General features: G+C 38.4%; 1 protein-coding gene across 2 annotated transcripts in view; it reads right to left on the reverse strand.

Annotated features, from left to right (window-relative positions):
* Positions 1 to 20,386, reverse strand: part of LOC136866449 (ATP-binding cassette sub-family C member 4) — a 431,945-nt gene that overhangs the window by 34,134 nt on the left and 377,425 nt on the right. For both annotated transcript variants that reach the window (XM_067143403.2, XM_067143404.2), the window contains 4 exons: positions 18,121 to 18,326; positions 11,617 to 11,974; positions 7,225 to 7,375; positions 4,083 to 4,189 (listed from right to left, as the gene is read on the reverse strand). In XM_067143403.2, the coding sequence (XP_066999504.1) occupies positions 4,083 to 4,189; positions 7,225 to 7,375; positions 11,617 to 11,974; positions 18,121 to 18,326 (822 nt within the window). The remainder of the gene's footprint in view (positions 1 to 4,082; positions 4,190 to 7,224; positions 7,376 to 11,616; positions 11,975 to 18,120; positions 18,327 to 20,386) is intronic.

A 20,386-nucleotide genomic window follows, 5' to 3' on the forward strand; every position in this document is an offset into this window, starting at 1 on the left:
ACAAGAAGAAAAAAATCTAAAAGTGAAATAAGGCACACGGAGGTAGAAGAAGAGTTATAGAGTGGTTTCATCAAGCACATTTACGAGGGCAGATCAAATATAAACGGGAAATTTTTTAAAAATTTATTGCATCAACCAAAAAAATTCTTTATTGGACTGGTAAGTTTTTGATGCCGTCCTGATAGAAAGCAGATGGACGTGTGAGGAACCAGTTGAGTACAAACCCTTCTACACTTGCATCATCATCATCATCATCATCATCATTGAACCACTGTCCTCCTAGGTCTTGTTTGAGCGATCTGAACAAATGGTAGTCGCAGGGCAAAAAATCTCGACTGTACGGAGGGTGTTCCAGAGGTGTCCAGTGAATTGCCTCTAGTTTTTCCTGCGTTAAAGCGGCAGTATGTGGCCTTGCATTGTCATGGAGAAGAATTATATTTCGGATCAGTTGCCGGTGTCACTTATTGCGATACGCAGCTTTTGCTTCATCCAAAAGGCGACAGTAAAAGGATGCATTAATTGTCCTTTCTTCGTGAAGAAAATCCACCAGCAAAATACCCGCGGAGTCCCAGAAAACTGTTGCGAGCACCTTTCCAGCAGATGGGCGTGTTTTAGCCTTGACCGAATCTGCTTTGTCTCTATGCCGCCACTCCATGCTTGCTTGCTTGCTTGCTTTGACTCTGGGGTGTAATGATGCACCCAAGTTTTATCACAAGTCACAATATGATGCAAGAAATCCTCTCCTTCCTCCTCGTAGCGACACAGGAGTCTGACAAACTTCCTGGTTTAAAGTTTCTTGTTCCTGGTAGAGGAGACAAGGAACCCACCTGGCAGACAATTTTCTGAAATGGAGTTCATCTTGGATTATGGTTTGAACACTTCCGTGACTTCTTCCTATGGCTAAAACAATTTGTGAAATTTTTATTTGCCGATCTTCACCAATAATGTCATGAATGGCAACAATGTTGTCTGCAGAGGTGCTCGTGCACGGTCTCCTTTCATGAGGTTCATTTCCCATAGCTTCTCTTCCTGCCACAATTTTTTTAGCCCATTCATACAGCCGAGTCTGTGAAAGTGTTTCTTTCCCAAACTGTGTGCGGAGCTGTCTCAAAATTTCGGAAGGTTTGGTGCCCTCTTTTGCGAGAAATTTGATAATGATACGTTGCGAAACAGACATGCGCACCTCTTGCTCACTAATGGCGTACTGAAGAAGCCCAGCTCTCCACCGTCATTCGCGTGCACAAACCCCTTCACCAGACACCCCCACCAACATCCTGATAAAGCCCTGCCTCAGAATTATTACTAACAGCAGCGGTACATTCAAATTTTTGTTTATATTTGATCCGCCTTCATAAGTAATATTCCGGTAGATGGTCCATTGATAAAAGAAAGGCCAACGAGCTGGCATTGACGTGCAGACTAGACTTCCAGTATTCGAAAGGCTTGCTGCAATGATTTTAAAAAACCGGCAGGCAGTGAGCGAGTGGCGAAAGTGCATGAGTTGACACAGCAATATTAACGATTGGCAGGAACGAGTGGCACCGATTTTAGTGACATATGCATCCAAAGACATGTTCAATATGGACAAGACAGCTCTCTTGTATATTCCCAACCAAAGAGAACTCTCACTGTGAAAGGACAGGCTTGTCACGGCAGTAAAGCTTTTAAGGACAGAGTGACAGTGATGCTGTGCTGTAATGGAGATGGCAGTGAGAAATTACGCCCTCTTGTTATAGGCAATTTTGCAAAGCCCCACTGATTTAAGGGTGTGAAGAATTTTGCGTGTGATTACAGATGTTCTAAAAATGCTTGGATGGCAGGAAATTTGTTCCATGAATGGTTGCTCTGTTTGGAAAGAAAGATGACATGTGAAGACTGCAATATTCTTCTTACTCTGGATCGATACCCTGCCCACAACCGTGATGGACTGGAACTTATATCCATCTCCTGTACTTGACGGCAAACACTACCTGCCACATGCAACCATTGGATCAAGGGATTATTTGTTGCATGGAATGTGCATGTTGGAAGCGACTCATTAATTTTTTAGTAGGAGAGGTACCAAGAAATGTGCCCTACTCTGATATCAGGAAGTGGAATGTCACGAATGCTATACAGACTGTAGCTGTGGCTTGGGACACTGTAACACCATTTGTTATAAAGAACTGCTTCCGGAAGTATTGGTTCATTGCAAATGATACAAAAGAAACAGCCGTGGTCAATTCCAATAATGGGGACTGGACTGATTTACAACAGCATTTGGAATTGGACGAAACTTTTAAAGACTTTGTGAACACTGACAATCAAGTACCAGTAACAGACATCTCTTGTGAGGCAACTGACCCATGTAAGCTAAGGGAAGTGGAATCGCAAGCAGACACGAAAATATCTCTTCTCATGCGCCCGCCGGCTAAAGACGCAATGACAGCCTTATCGATTCTGGACAGAGTCATCTCTACCAGTAATGCCCCAGAAAATGATGTGAATGGAATGGATGTAGTAGAAGATTTTATTTTGACAACTTACAGAAATGCACTTAAGCAGAGCACTACTGACTCGTATTTCAGAAAAGTGACATTGTTTACAGTGTTTGCCTAAAGAGGAAGACGCTGAAATGCATTATTGTTCGAACTTAATTTCTATGTTGGCTACTATGTTAAAAATAACGTTATTGGCCACCCTGTCATAGATAGTTTTTTTGTGTTTTCATTTGTTTTTGTGTCTTTTGAACATCAAGGTATCAATGGTTTCAAATGAAGTCAAATAGCATATCGTGTGTGCATTGTATAAGGATGTAAATTTGATTGCATCCTGGATTATAATCAACCTACAATAGTTATGAAAGTACTTTACTTCGTACCATAGATAACTACAGGGCTTATTTTTCTTCGTAAATATCGGTTGTAAAGTACCACAGACCGGAAACCATTTGGTGGTGCACTTAACTCAATTTCTGGCCTGTCAACCGTGCATATCTCGTTAATTTCAAAGTTCTTGCTGCTTCCATATTTTATTACTGTATTCTTTTCATTGACTGTAGACACTGCCTGTGAATTGTTTCCGATTGTCTAGAAGAATTCGCTACAATCACACATCCTTTGTGCTGACAGCAGGAGACCGACGGTAGTTTCGTTGCTTCAGTTTATCGTTTCTTTCTTTTTTTTTTTTTTTTTAAGTAAATGAAATAATTGGATAGGAGTATTCTAAACATTCAGGAAGAGTGGGCCATTCTATTTAGGTACATAAATTTTAACAATCATGAACCCTGGACATCTTTATTATTATGTAAGTCTCTGTACCGTATACTCAATTTTTGCTGCTTCTTGTTGTATTCTAGACTGAGAAAATGGGAATTATTCTCTTTCTTACAATTTCTGCTCTATTCATCTTGAGGATCGGAGGTATCCGGGTTCGAGTTGCTAATACAACACTAACTTAAATATTTTCAATTTTATTTTGTTATGCAGAAATTTGTTTAATTCGAAGTTATGGAATTGAAAGTACAACTCTTTTTGTCCCAATCACTTTGAATTATTCAGGTTTTACTGTAAATTCCTATTAATACACACACACAACACATCACACCACTAAACACCACAGAAATGTAAAATAGTGAAATGAAATGGCGTATGACTTTTAGTGCCTGGACACACAAGTTCGGCTCGCCATGTGCAGGTCTTTTGATTTGACGCCCGTAGGCGACCTACGCATCGTGATAAGGATTAAATGATGATGGAGACAACACATACACACAGCCCCTGTGCCAGCGAAATTAACCAGGTATGCTTAAAATTCTTGACCCTGCCAGGAATCGAACCCGGGACCCCTGTGACCAAAGGCCAGCACGCTAACCATTTAGCCATAGAGCCGGATGTATAATAGTGAATACATTCCTTCACTACAGGAAGGGATCAGGAAGGGCATTGACTGTAAACCTGAAACAAGTTCACATGTGCATGACAGTTCGCACCCTTGACCCCATCAGGGTGACGTCTTTGCATCTTGCCTAATTTATTGTTTCAGTTTCAATCACTAACACATATCACTAAAGTATTAACTATCATAATGCAGTAACAGCTCACCTGATGACTGTCGAACTCTTTGCGTACAATTTCCTGAGTTCCAGATGATCTTATAGTTGTTAAACCATTCAGAGAATCAGACAAATGTGAAAATACTGGACTGCGAGCTGTGAAAGAAAGAATTTCCATTGCATGAATATGCCATACTAATTGTAATTTTCAAGTAGAAAATATTCATCACAGAAACTGTTCCAATTATTTGTTAAGTTTTGAAAGTAACCTTGTTTTTGCTAAAACTAATTTGCTAAGGCAAAGAATTATATAGGTCAAGCCATCTAATACTTTATACCTTACTGCAAAAGACTGGAATTTTACTTCTCAGGATATGTGAAATCTAAGTCAATCTTTCTTTATGCCTAAATAATATTGCCCTTAGAGTAAATCAAAATCATTATTATCAGCACACTTTATCTTGGTGTATTTGTGTACGGGGGTGAGGAGTAAGGAGGGAGCTGTCCCCGTTCCGATAGTGCTGCCAACTGAATGAAAATGAAATCTGAATTGAATCAAGAATATGATCGATCGATATGAAGTTTCTAAACCGTTATTATCTTAAGCTAACAACTATGTCACATGCACATTATATAACATTTCTCGATGCGAATCTTGTTCCTAGCATGAATTCTATAGTTTGGCTTTGCTGTGTAAACAACAACAGTACTAGTACGTAAAGTGTATCCCAGATGTCGCACAACGATGCTTAAGCGATTCATAGTTTGTGTTTCAAAGGTTGCCAGTACGAATCTCGAAGATTGCCGAGGTTGACTGATTCAGCACTAGGGTGTAAATGCCCAAGATAAAGTGTGCCGATAATACCTACCTAGGGATTGGTAAGAATATAAAGAGAGAGAGAAACTGTACAAGTTAATCTCGAGGATATATTCTTCTATAATGATGTAGTGAAAAATGGAGGTTTTTCTGCTTAACAGATATTTCTTTATATACAGAATAAGAAGTAATATAGAGGTGAATGATGCTCAAATATGAAGGAAGGAAGGAAGGAAGGAAGGAAGGAAGGAAGGAAGGAAGGAAGGAAGGAAGGAAGGAAGGAAGGATTTCATTTTGTACACTGACAATCAAAGATAAACCGACACTGTTAAAATACTTCATATAAAGAAGGGAAAAACTATGCAGTCAAGTTCTACACGTTACAAGGTGAACTACGCTCCTCACCACAGAAATTACAATATCAGGAGAGACTTTTATGATCAATGTGATACATGTAAGCCAGTGACATGCAGCACAGCTGCACATCACATGCAACAGCCACAACCAAAGCACATACTATTATGCGGTGAAAGCATATTTTGCTCACCGTTTGTGTTCACAGATGGCCCAAGTTTGCCTCACTGAAGAAGATGGCACCCATTACAGAAAGCCTCTTACTTCAGATTAAGGAGAATGATAGTATGTGAAGACTTCAGATTATTTTTCTATAACACTGGTGTTCACATGTGATTAACTCATTGGTATACACTCACAGCTTCCCGCCATGTGATAGAGCACGGGACAAAACATATACACATCGCTCTCAGCCATGTCAGCTAGATCATATTTGAGCACACATTTCAGGTGTTTCACCAAGAGATGGCATGACATGACATACACTGTTCAAAAGAGAAAAAAATGTTCTTTCTCCCAAGAAAACTGTGTTTAATTATCTTAATTAGTTTATAATCTACTTGACATTGAGTGTGAATCCCCAGAACACCTGACTCCAACCATCCCAAGGCCAGCAGCAGTAATCATGCTGCATAAAAGTCTGTTGTTAGCAACAGTGACAGATCCAATAACAGAAACAGTGAATCAGAAAATTCTGCAAGTGATGAATGTGATGATGTGAGTTTGAGTTTGAGTAAATAAAACTGAGAAATGAACAGTGCAAATAAGGGTGGAAAGGCAGCTAAACACAAGAATGATTTTTCTAGGACTAGTGATATAGTTACAATATTACTCAGGGAAGTCTGTGTCCCATAAAAGGCCCTTATTTAGCCCGTATGATTGTGACAAATGTCATAAGATTTATGATTATTTCATTTTACAAATTGAAGTCTGCACAAGAACCTACAAAAAGCTGAGACTTGCACACATTAAATACTAATATGAGGCATACAAAGGGCTAGAAAATTGGCATCCCAATGGGTGAAATGTGGCTACAGAGAATGGAATTGGTGGGTTAAGAAGGAACAAATATGAAGTATCTAAACAGCTTCATCTCATCCCCAGATTAGAGGACAGGGCAGACATTTTGTCTACATGCCCTTTTGGGGATACAGAGTACTTGGGTTTGATTCCTGGCCAAGCCAGAAATTTTTACCTGGATATGAGGGCTGGTTTGAGGTCCACTCAACCAACACAACTGCAACCGAGGAGCTATTTGACGGCAAGATAATGGCTCCGACCTAGAAAGCAAAGAATAATGGCCAAGAGGAATCGTCAAGCTGACCACACAGCACCTTGCAATCTGCAGGTCCTCTGGCTGAGCAGCAGTTGCTTAATAGGCCAAGGTTTGTCAGAGCTGTTGTGCCATGGGGGTTTATGTCATACAGCTACATCAGAAGTTCTCCTGCGGGTACATTACATAGCAATAAGTCTCCTGCATGGTTCAACATTATCTGTTTTATCGGGTAATTTTCTTCAAGGTGCCCACTGCATAGGCTACCATTTGACTGCACGCTGTAAGCAAGTGCCGCTGCAATGGAGTTCCGAGTGCTGAGCAAAGACAGATGCATAGCACATATTTTTCAATTAATTCTGCTTTTGACTACAGCACTACAACTGTCACATTCATGCCTAGAAGTGGCGATCATTGCTGTAAGTGGAAGTGGAGCTACAAGACCATCCCCTAACAATATCTGGAAGAAACATATCGACAGACAGGGCGAATCCTACTTTATACATAGCAATGCTGCAGTATCCGAGGTTCTGACATAGGGTGCCATTAGTTTCCGGGCCTGCTTATGTCTAACATATGTTTGACTGGTGTAGCCATCAAGTGGATATTTACTATTTATTAGGAGTAAATTCAATATGCAAACCATTATGAAAAACTAACAATATCATACAACCTTACATCTGAAAGCACACATGAACAAAGGTAATATATATGACTTAGCCTATTCAAAGATCAGTCGGAACTTACTGATTCCTTCAAGTCGCTTTACATTTCTTGCCGTTGTTAAGAAAACCACTGATATGAGGTAGAAGAATGTGCCAATGACCAGCATGGGCAGAAGAAGCCAGTAATTCACAAGAAGCACCATTGTTAAAATACCAGACATCACAAGGAAGATCTATAAGGAAAGAGAAAAATGACAACAAATTTAATTACATAGTAAAATATAACATATCATTCTTTCATCATAGAAAAATTAGCAAGGAAAAATTACATTGAATTCACCAAGACTGACATGCCATCCAGTGTACAGTGTGCAAGAATATCACAGGATCTCTTACCTTTGTATCATAAATACAGTCTAACTGTAATCCTAATCATTCACCATGAGTATGATTATCTTCAATGAGCAAGTTCATCTGAGCAAGTTAACTATTTTATCTCCTGCATAATTTTCTCCTCATTCCTTCTCATCGTTCACAATCAGAATATGTGCAACATTTCCTTTCTCTTTTTTTTTTTTCATTCTTAATTACTTATTTTGTAATGGTGATTGTTTTAAGGGAAAAAATAACAGTGGTTCTTTAAAGATTGTGAAAGGAAATATCAGGCTAGGCACCAGCTTCCACTCTGCAGAATTCAACAAGCTCACAACTGAGAAATAATTAAATCAGGTCAATTATACCACGATTTTCTTTTACTTTCATCTTAGGTTCTCCACCTGTTCCAGTTCTCTCTCTTTTACCTGGTACTATAATATTAAATCCTTTCCCTACTAACACCAGTTTAGCACAGCAGTTACCTGGTTCTATTTTTTTCCCTCCTAACGTAAAGAACTTCTTACATTGTTTTTCGGCAAGGATTTCAAATCAATTACATATACAGGGTGGTCGGAAACAACGTGAACCGAGTAAATGATCATTAGAGTGTTGGTCACACTAATAAGTAATTTGAAAAAATTATGTCAATATCTCACGCAATTGTTATTTTATCAGCTGCTCAAGTTAGCCAATCAGATCACTTCACAGGCGAATTCAAATGGGCTTTACGAGGTGGTGTCACTAAATCTGCACGTGGCTTGGTCAGGCTTGAGAGCCGTGCCGAGAAATGAGCATCAAACACCAACACACCGCGGGTTTCAGCCAGTGCCATTGTAGCGTGTTTGCTATGGGCCAAGTCTATTAGCAGGGAGGTCCTTGTTCTTCTTCTAGTCCCTCCGCTGGAGAAGTTTATTTCTTTTATTGGCGCTCTCAAGCCGGTCATTATTTTTTCCAATTAGTTATCAGAATGACCAACTCTCTAATGCTCACATTGTTTCCAATCACCCTGTATTTTATTACTTACAGTTTTGATATCATGTTGAATGTATTCAGTTGTTTGGAAATGTCCAAGTTTTCTGATGGCTACAAAACACATTTTATGCATGGTAATAGATCACCTTTCCAGAAATGTTAAATTTAGGTCTGAGTAGGACTGGGCTGACGTGGAGATAATAATTATATGATAAATTTTTTGCAGCTGCTCCTAACCTGGGGTCAGACTCTATTTGATGGGTTCCAGTATAACTTCTTACACTGAGGAGACCATCACCCTACCTAAGGAAATTCTTCCACTCGAAGCCATTGATCACCTTAGGGAATTTGGTTATATATTGCCACCCAACACTCGGCATTGAGATGCTGGCTGTATGGTCTACTCGTTACTGTAGCAGCGTAACCAACCCGACCGGATTTTACTAATAGAAGATCAATCACTACTGATCTGCATTTAGGGCAGTCGCCCAGGTGGCAGATTGCCTATCTGTTGTTTTCATAGCCTTTTCTTAAATGATCGCAAAGAAATTGGAAAATTATTGAACATTTTCCTTTGTTATTCCAGTCCCTAACTCCTCTTCCTATAAACACTGATATCCAACCATTTTGCTACAGAGAACCTGTTTATATTTTTCAGTTCCCCTTATGGGTAGTTACAAAGCCCATATGTAGATTTGTTTCATCGCATCCAATTTTTGAAAAAACATCAGGTTTCTTGAAATTCATGAAAATGTCTAAATACTGAAATTAGTACAGTAGAACCTCGATAATTCGAAATCGGTTAATTCAAAATCCCACGTAATTCGAAGAAGTTCTCGTTCCCGGAAACATGAGATACAGTTTTGCATGTTATTTAAATTGTTTAATTCGAAATACGGATAATTCGTAATTCGAAGTACAATATCGGCCCCATTACCGAAATTCAGACTTTTAATTCGAAACTGCCTTTACATTTTAAAACAATAGTATGTTACAGAGTAATTTCAACTCGAAATTTATCCGCGTCATAATAGAAGGCGTGTTCCGGAACGTGGAGGGGTAGCTTTCCGCACTTACACTCACTTCGGTGGGTCTACAGTGCGCTTCATGATTGCAAAGTTGAATGAAATCGGAATTCTTTTGTATTCAACCTTTTAATGGAACGCCGTAATATCACGCAACAGGCAGTGTGCGGGAAAACAGAATGCGCGAACGCTGGCGATGCCGACAGTTGACGAAAAAGCGTGGCTCATATAATATATTCGTAGGCACCGAACAATACTGTAATTGCCGATGAAACTGCATTGCTTTATTTTAATGCGAGCCCAAACGGTCTTATAGTTTTGCAATTGCAATGCACATGGAAGCGAGAAACTTTATCCCCTCGTCATAGAAAAGTTCGATAAGCTACAATGTTTTAATGGCGTCGGACACTTTCCATGCCAGTACAAAGCATCTAAAAATGCAAACAGTACAGATATCCAAAAAATAATGCATTTGCACAGGGGAACCAGCATAATTTATCGTCGTCTTTGAATTGTGTGATTTTTTTTTCTTTCGTTGCGTGAGGTTATGTTCGTCAGTGATTTATCCAAGTGCATTATTTGAACATTGTAAATGCACCTTGCTGGATACATTTCGGAAATAGTTTTTCCATGGCATTGGAAAGGTTTAAACTGTGAATCGAGGTGATTGCATGTATTAATGGGTCTTAGAATAATTTGTGACGCGGCAAGTATTTACATTTCTGAGAGAAGTGCCATGGCGGGAAATCGTACAAGGAAAGAGTCATAGGAAAGTTTGATTTTAAGGGCATTGGGTACTTTCTGTGTAAATACAAGGCATCTAAAATGCATACAGTATAGTGCTCCAATGAATGAAGCACTTGCACATGGGAGCCAGCATAGATTATCCTCGTCTTTGAATCGTGCTTTTTTTTTTTTCTTTCTTTCGTTGCGTGAGGTTATATTTGCCTGTGAGATATGCAAGTGCATTATTTGAATACTGTAAATGCACCTTTTTGGATACATTTTGGAAAAAGTTCTTTTTTCATGGCATGTGAATGAAGGTTAAATGCATGCAGTATCGAGCCTTAGAATATTTCGTAACGTGGCAAGGGTTGGTACTTCTGAATTGCGAATTGGCGGTTAATTCGAAATCACGTAATTCGAAGTCCAATTTTTGAGTCCCAACGACTTCGAATTAACGAGGTTTTACTGTATATATCTTTACATCAATAACACTATTATTATTGTGTTAAAGCTGGTAATTTATATATAATATAATTATGAAAATCTTATAAAACAACTGAAATTTAAATTATGAACAAAGTATCCAAAAAAAAAAAAAGTCTTGCTTAATATTGCAAGGACACTTGAAAAAACACTCAATTTATTTCTACCTTTGTAAGAATGCCATTCCTTGAAAGATTTTATTAAGGTGGAAATAAGATACCAGGGCAAGTGGAATGAAGCAAGGTTAGTGGATTACTGCTGGTGGTTAAAGAGGAGTACATCTCAATGTCACATCAGGGCATCAAAACAGCGCAACATTTTGACCGAAAAATCTGACATTTGAATGGCTGAATGTATTTTTTAACAAACATAATTCAATGTTTTATGGTTAATTTTATACACTCAAATTTTATATTGCAGTGTTAAAACACGTTTAAACAAAATACACCTCATCTGATGTTATTGAAATTCTTGTTCACATTCTGAAGTTTTTTGTTCTTATTTATAAAAAAATACAAAAAATAGGGCATGAGACAGTAAATATGAAGACAGACTTGGATTCTGCATCCCTCAATACCCAAGCAGTCATTTCAGGCATGACGACTTATTAAATTATATGTATATTTTTTAATGATGAATTTTGTCAATTTTGATGTTTTTTTCAATTTTCTTTTAAAAATTACAGAAAATCTGAACACAGATATGCATTCAGGGCACTTTAGTTAACAAGAATCAGTAACATTTTCCCTTGTAGCAGAAAAGAAAAACTTTGAAATGCATATCAAACTGCTGAAATTTTTCAATAATCTACAACCTCTAAATCTATTTGTTATTCAACTTGACGGAGATAAATAATATGTTAACATTAAAAATCATGTGATTTTATCACATACCTGAACAGCTTCCAAGAGAGCTCTAGGCAGCAATTCGTCAATGGCTCCCATATCTTTAGAAAACCTGTTAAGAATTCGGCCAGATGGATTGGTATCGAAGAATCTCATGGCACCTCTAAGAATAACGTCGAACATTGTATCGTGGAGTTTCATGGAGGAGTTCATACACAGCTTGTAAAACAGCATAGATCTACAGATAGTCAGAATAAAGCAGGCAAGTACAACTCCACCATAGATGTAGAGAGAAGATTCTGTTGTGAAATTGGTGTGATCTAATTCATCAAAAAGTGTTTGGTTTGTAATTGCAGCCTTCAGCATTTTCTCTTTATTAAGCTTCCTTTTCACTTCTTCTCTTGTCCTGTGAACAGAAGAATAAAACGGTAAATACGGTAATTTCTATGATAAAAGAAACTAATGGATTTGCAGACAATATAACTTTTGGACTTTTCAACCAATCTCATGAGATAAATCTGGTAAGCAAGATGCACAAATAGGTTGAAAAGCACAACCTAGCTTATCTGGATATTTATTTCCCAATCACCAAACCTCAACAAGCCAGAGGGAAAACTGAATAAAGCTATGCCTTTAATTATCTTCTTTATTAATATGCTAGTCTGGTATTCATTATATGGATGAAGGAACCTGAATTTGAACTACCATATTTCCTCGCATATTATACCTGCCTCTTTTCCACTGTTGTAGCCACAAAAAGTAGGCCGAGGTCCAATATGTGATAGCCTCCCATTTCGTCCAGTGACTTCTGGGTATTAAGAACTATAAATTGTACATGTACGTATTCTAATACCATTTCTTAGAAAATTTATGATTGTATTCTGAATCTTACTGGCCACCTATGTTGGAAGGCAGTATTTCTAAATGTAAAGATTAAAGAAAAAATGAATGGTGAACACATGACTTTTAGGCCTACATATACTGTAAATATAATCAGTTTTATTTACTTTTATATCAAGTCATTCATTTCATCTCGTTAACTCCTCTGATGAGGCTGACGTCAGGAAGAGCATCTGATCGTAAAAGCTCTCTACAAAGATTCATCTCACTTCATACTCAACCCCAAGGAGAAAAGGGATGGCGGTTGGACATACAGTTTTATTTATTGTATTATGCAATATGAATACAAAATAACTTAATGGCCATTCATCTATCTCTGTCAGTTGAGCAGTAATCTTATCACACAGTAAACCTGATCACCACTTTCATTTCAATTATCATCATCTTGTGCCGCTAACCTCCCTGCTACTGGCGTTGTCATCCCAAATGACATCATCTTCACTGCCAGTGAAAACATTCAAAATCCTGGCCTTTTTTAAACTTTTAAAAATAGTTTTGTTCTATATGATATGAGCCCAGACAGTGAGAATCTATTCACAGATGGTTTCTAGAGATGGTCTCTGTATTTTCCTAGTTGGTGTATGTGTTGCAGGAACCACCCCTTCCCAATAAAATCATGGTGTAGAAAGCGTGCCAAACCTCCAGCTGATCGCTAGCAAATGTTACGAGTTGTACTTCCAAATGTAACACACAGCGACTGGAAGCATTCTTTGGATAACTGTGACTGTAGAAAGCCAGACCTATCTTAAAGTATATTTCATGCTTGTTCTCTACATTTATCACATCAGGATTTACCTAAACAGCTGTAATTGAGATAAGAGAGACTGCACTATTTAGATTATGTATGCTATCAAGTGCCAGGATAGTACCAGAAATTCCACGATGAAAAAATAAAAAATAAAAATGGGATAGCTTGTCGTATTTATGGATATCTAAAGGTGTGGAGGTAATTTTTTTATATCATAATGTTAAATTTTGTACGTTTATTGTATCCATGTTTTTATTAACCCATAGTATGATTTGTTAGGTACTGGTACATTGACGAGTAAAATAATCATTATGATTGGATTGTTTGCATCAAGTTTGAAACCTACCTCTCCACAAATTACTTATATTGTGCCAAGTTATGAGATACAGTAGAAGTCCATTATAGCGAGATTTCATAACAGCGAAAAATTCACTCGCTATAACGGATTGTCGTTATACCCGATTTTTGTATGAAATTCGGAAAAACCCTCATTCACATTAAAATCGGTATGAAACGGCTATCAGTTTGTTCAAAACTTGTGTTTCCGCGGATGATATCCACACTATGAATTACTTGTTTGTTATTATTCATGGAAGTGTGTATTTAATTTCATTCTGAAAAAAATTATAGTATCGTATTTCTCCGAATCCAAGACAAACCCCACTTTTCCCTTCAAAAAATTTTAATCAGGCTCAAAAAATGCTTTGTAAAATCATATGAATGCCTTTGTTGTACAGTACGCTTTTTTAGATGCCGAACATTGGCTTTCGTTATGCCGGTATTTTCTGCAGCTGTACAATTATTCTTTATTTCCGTGGGTTTAATGACCACTAATTTAAAATTGGCATCATAATACTGAAGACAACCCGTTGATAATTTGCCGGCAATACCTGCTGCACGTATCTTTACAATACGGCTATCCATCTCGAAAATGTTCCTGCTGTCTATAAAACTTAAGTTTGCTAAGTGTCAGGTACAGTAGACGTGTTATAACTCTGCCAGTGCGTAGCCATGGCCTTTCTAAGAATTCGAAGGCTCGCACGTTTTGATGCCATTCTGCAGATTTGAGAAACGTTTTTGTACAGGCTAATAGAATGTAATTCTCTCTTCACTAGGTATTTCCTAAGATCCAGTGACGTTACACACAGGCACTGTACAACCGGTTGTCGCGGTTAGCGATGTATAATAAAGAGGCGGTCGTTTATTTTCAACGAGTTTTTTGTGTGCGTGCGCATTCAAAAAGAAGCAGCGTGGTTACTGCGGTAGTTGCCAGTGGTATTCGTTACTGTCAGGCCCCGAATGCAAGACAACCCTTGATTTTTCACATTAGATTCTGATAAAAATCTGCCTTTCTGAATTCGTAGAAATACGGTATCACTCCAGAGGCTTATGTGGTAAACATTCCAGTTTTCTTCAAATGGCATCACCTAACCTAACTGCATATGTATCATGAAAACATATTTTAAATGCATGTAGAGAAATTTACATGTGAATAGCCTTTCTGAAATTTAACTAGACGCGAGAAAATCTGAACTATCCTCTGAAATCAGCGATGTACTCTCCCATATCTTGAGGTGTATCACATTCTTACTTAATTTCAGCATATAACATTAAAATTAAGCAATCGTTTACTTCAGCCTTTATTTTTAACAAGTTGACAACTGCTATCAGCCACATTATTTATGCATTTATTACAAAAACATGTTATCCTCTTTCATTTTGAATTTTCATTAGGGAACAACAGTCAACGGTCAACTCCAACTTCACCTTCGAATATCTACGAAAGAGCTCGCAAATGCACATAGTGAGAAAACTACTGTATACCATACTGAAGATGATCGATTGTATTTTGTGGCAAACGCTTCAGTTTTCTTATTCAAACAGAGTCACCTATCCTAACTTAACTGTACTATACATACGATGAAAAAACACTTCAAGCGCCAGTAGAGAAATTATAAACTAATCTCTGAAATCAATTATGCACTCTGCCATATCTCGAGGTGTAGGCCTATCCCATTCTTAATTGCAGTATTTTGCATTAAAATCAAGCGATCGTTTAGTCAGCCATTAATTTTAACGAGTTAACAACTGTTATCAGACATGTTATTTTGCGCATTTATTATGAAATGTGCCCTCTTTCATTTTGAATTTTCGTTACGGAACAGCAGTCGACGGGTATTACTAATCAACTCAGACATCGCCTTCGAATATTGACGAGAGAACTCACTAGTGGAAATAGCAAGGAAACAATACCGAAGGTAATCTATCGCATGCAACATAATCGCTGGGGTGCATAAATACCGGTAATGGAAAAAAAACGTGCGCGCTAAATCACTCGTAGTAACGGATGCATCAGTAATAGGACTCTCGCTGTAACCGAAGGTTAATACACAGTTTAATATAGGAATTTTGAAGGGACTTCTACTGTATTAAACTTTGTTAATGATCCCGCCTGCTGTATTATTGGCAATAACTGTGAATATTTCTTAACTTAACTCGTGTCCTCATTCTGAGGTGGTACATCTCTTATTAGTCACGCTCCCAATGGAGGTGAGCTGCATTTACTATTTTACCGCATATCAACCTTCCTACCATTCTTAAATCCCTGGCAGTACCGGGAATCAAACTTGGGCCCCTGAGAACACCAGCTAATTGTGGTTGGAGGACATTCTTAATTACAAAACACAGATTTATCGCATGACTGATCCATGCTTGCAATATGCGGGTCAGATGAGACTGTTCACCTATTTGTGCTGTCATCAAAGCTGCAGTACACTACAGAGGCAGACATTTCTTAAAAATGAAACACAGATGTACCGCATGACTCTGATGCATGTTTTCACTGTGTAGGTTGGACGGACGAAATTATTCACAAATTAATTTGTGTGATGTCATAGAAGCTGCAGTATGGGCTATATCTACTTTGAAGCGGAATTGTTATCGTTCTCTGACGAAATGTGTTGGACGGATCTTATATGCAAGCTTCGAAACCCCCCCCCCCCTCCATTTTCTTTGTCTCGAAAAGCCAGGTGGGTCTAATACATGAGGAAATACGTTAAGTTGGACATCATATTACACAATGTTTAATTAACAATAAAAAGTATCATAGCTGTAGCCTAATTATTATATTCTGCAGAGTACTACTACCATGATTATTGCCCAACCAGCCTGAGGGACTAGTCTTGCAGAGTTTAATGTATCTGTCCCAGACATGACTTTAGGAAGAAAAATTTTTCATACCTTGGGAGTATCCTGTCTAAACCTCAGAAGAGAATGTAGAAAAATGACTATGTACTACCCATTTGGCATTTGGTTGACTAACCAGCAGGGTCTTCAAGAATAAGGAGATATCAGTTCATACCAAACCAGTGGTGTATAAAGCAGTCAGCATCTGAACATTACTGTATGAATGTGAAACTTAGACCCTGTACAATTGTGACATCTAGAAACTTCTGTGGTTTCAGCAATAGAAACTTTGGTGTTATCAAATGGGAGAACAACGTCTCCAATCTAGCAGTTCTTAAGGAAGCATGCATTAACAGCGTAAAAGCCTCCATCATTGGTCAGCAGCTTAGTTGACTGAACATGTGTGCCACCAGTTTTCTCACCAATTCTTGTATGGTGAACTTTGCTCAGGTAAAGATCCTGTGGTGCCCCTTAGAGGTGTAATAAAGATTATTTTAAACAAATCATGAAGGTTACAAATGTAAACCCTTAAGCCTATGACACACAGGCTAAGATCGTTTGCTTTGGCAAACCACCTCTACTGCTGTTGAACTGTCTGTGCAAGAACATCACAGGCATGAAGAGTCCAGATGACAGAAATGCATGCTCTGTCAGATGTAGTCCCATCTTCTCTCTTCTGTCAAGTACAACCTGTGTGAATGCATCTTTCATGCTAGAAATGGCTTGTACCCAGAGAAAAACCTGTCACGCCTCTACTTTGTCCAGCACAAATCTCACATGGAGTGACCGGGATTTGAACCATGGAACCCAGTGGTGAGAGGCCGCCTGAGCCACCGAGGCTCTTATAATTTAAATAAATCAAGTAAAATATATTTTTCTATGGAGTATTTACATCTACATATCAGATGTAAGGCTTTTCAGGCGCTTGCTCTATTAACCAGCGTTTCGTCTTAGGTCTGACACTAGACTCGTCAGAGTGGGATGTGTCAGACCCTACCCACTGACGCTGGGTGTATGCAGGTGAACTTATCAGAAGCCTATTTATGAGGCACAGTCTGATAACTGCACACGGGATATAAATCTCCACAATGGAATTATTGCTCGCCTAGCAATTCCGAATAGAAAATTCTAAATTCCCTCCATGGGAATTTAGAATTTTCTATTGTATTTACATCTGCCGCACACTACTGTAACCTTGCAAAAGTGCACGTCGCGCTGAATAATTACCCACTGGTCGGTGCGACATAAAGCAACTAACAAGAAAAATAAATAAATAAATAAATAAAATAAAATTACCCACTGGCTGGTTGACGTTATGATACTATTCCCCCAGTTAAGGAGTTAAGTAATCAAATACCGTAGTCCAATATCTGAAAAATGGGATTGTTACCTGTTTCTGAAATGCAAGGAATGTGAAAGAAGTAACATTCATTGCAAATTCAACTATGAGTAAGTCAGTGGGAGAAAGATGGTTCTGAAACTCTGAGGAAGAACATGAAAGAGGAACATGCATTAGTATGAAACCAGATATTTCACTGTAGTCAACAGTGAGTCAATAATTTAGTGTATGTACTGTTAATGTGAAGAAAGCATATGTATCTCATCATGAACGAAGCAAATTTTGAATCATCTCGAAATTCAACAACAGCACAGGAACCTCAATTTGGTAATAGGAAATTCTGATCAGATCAGATAGTAAAGAATCTTGATCTACTTACCAGTACGTAACCCAGTAATCTGCACCACTTGTTGCAACTTGTGCAATGATTAGAGCGAGACCTACTAGCAGCAAAAACCAGCCAGTTCCTCCAGACTTCAGGTATGTCCAGTAAGAATTCCAACTGATACCACCAGTTGTTCGCATCTCCTTGTTCTCCACAGGCCCTCGCAGATTCTGGACATCGTCCTCATCATATACTCTACTCTGAAATGAGAAAAGATTACTTTTGAAACCAACTGCAGTAATTTTTTTCTATTTAGTTCAATTTTACAGATCTTAAGATCTACTTACCGGGTACCTATTTAGCTTCAGAGATCACAATTACCTATCTGTGCTACAATCAGCCATTTATACACAATATGGTGAACATCTATGTACCTCCTTTTTGTAAGTAATTTCACCACACAGTTTTCTGTAGGTTGCATATTCAGCTAATTAGTGTGTTCCTCATTAACAACTTTTCATGCTATCACGTCGTAAATTATGTGTCGTGATTCCCATCATATTAAATCTAAAAATATCTCACTTACCAAGTCACAAACTGTCACTATTATCTCTTAGTATGATCACATTTGTCCTAACCATGAAAATATTTGTCATCCCTTGTGAGAGGAACGTGATTTCCAACACAGATAAGAGCCCTCACTACAGAAGGCAGGTCGAGGAAAGTTGCGTGATAACGAGGAAAGGTCTTGAATTCATAAACTTCACAGGGCAAGTTGTACCTTCAGGGAACAAGCTGTTAGCCTCAGGCATGTTCAATTTTGCTTGCCGGTTAGCAGGAAGACTGCTGAATAACCCAGTGAGCCTGTTTGTGCTTGTATTACATTCCATTCAGAAATTAGAAATGCATTTCGTGTTGAATGGTACAGTGAAGGGTAGTGAATATTTGTCATGTGATAGCCTACCAATAGATTAGAAACATAATCATGTGAGGTGGTGGTGATTATTGTTTTAAGAGGAAGTACAACTAGAAAAAATGGAAGGGGTCCGACACTTCGAAGAATGAAAGTATTGGCCAAAGAAAGACAAGGGCCACGAAGGTCATGAAAATGAAAGACTCCCTATCCCTCGCAAACCTAATAGCGTCGGGGTCAGAAAAGAACAAGAGTTGACCAAGTGAGGTCGGATAGGATAGATGAAAGTGAGGAGCCTGGCACAAGTAAGTGGAAGCAATGTCAGGACTCAGCTGAGGGCCCCATGGTCGCCAACCCACGCTCCAAAATTCAGAGCCCTTGGGGCCCCTTTTAGTCGCCTCTTATGACAGGCAGGGGATACCATGGGTGTTATTCTACCGCCCCCACCCACAGGGGTGTAATCATGTGAGGTTGAGCAGCATGGTGCATATTTGTCTTGTGACAGCCTACTTATAGATACAAAAATAAGTCATGAAATTGCTTACTAATGAAGACAAAATTAAAATCCTTCAGGAAGTGGACTGGCATCCACATCTTTAAGCACGCAGAGTTGTCCCATATGTTGAATGCTGAGTTTCGACTCAAGCTGGTTGAAGTTTAGCCGTGTTCAAAATGGCAGCGAAAGTCATTTCCTTACACATGGGGCCCATAAAATATCAACATATTATTGCAGATCACTCTCTTCCTTAAAACAAATGTTAGTTGAAGCCTTGTATTTCAGATCAATGGCTCCAAAGGAAGTGTCGCTGTTTGGAGTGCCAAGAAAATTCACTGATCTATGATAAGTTCGTGATATGCAAAGCTGAAAGAAATATGAAAGTGAATGCAGAATACTTCCAGGAATCCATTACCACACCTATCTATCGGACAGACATCCCACAACTGAATGGAGCAGACTCAAACCATTTGCAGATCCATATGGACAAGGCCTAAGTCATACCACCAGAACATCTCTGCATTTCATTAGGAAATGGAACAGGAATTAGGAATTCATGTAATTATGTTTCAAGATTTTCCTGTGAAGAGCCCTGATTTCAGTCCAATGGATTTCTACAGATTAGGACAGGATATTCTCAGAAATTGGAGGAGTATTTTGCTCAATTGTTTAATATCACATTCAATGAACTGGACGAAGAGGAGGAACATAAAGAAGAAATGGTGGAAGAAAACCAAAATGAAGATGAAAAGTGGCAAAGCATCAGGTCAGGACGAGGTGGTTACAGAGGTGATAAAGGTAGCAGGACCAGTAGGGTTACATTGGATATACAGTAAAACATCATTAAGATGTGTGAATGTATTAAGCAAGGAAATGTACTAATGAATAGGAGAATAAAAACTATATAAGAT

The sequence above is a fragment of the Anabrus simplex genome, chromosome 3 (assembly GCF_040414725.1).
Source record: "Anabrus simplex isolate iqAnaSimp1 chromosome 3, ASM4041472v1, whole genome shotgun sequence".
NCBI classification, from domain to species: domain Eukaryota; kingdom Metazoa; phylum Arthropoda; class Insecta; order Orthoptera; family Tettigoniidae; genus Anabrus; species Anabrus simplex.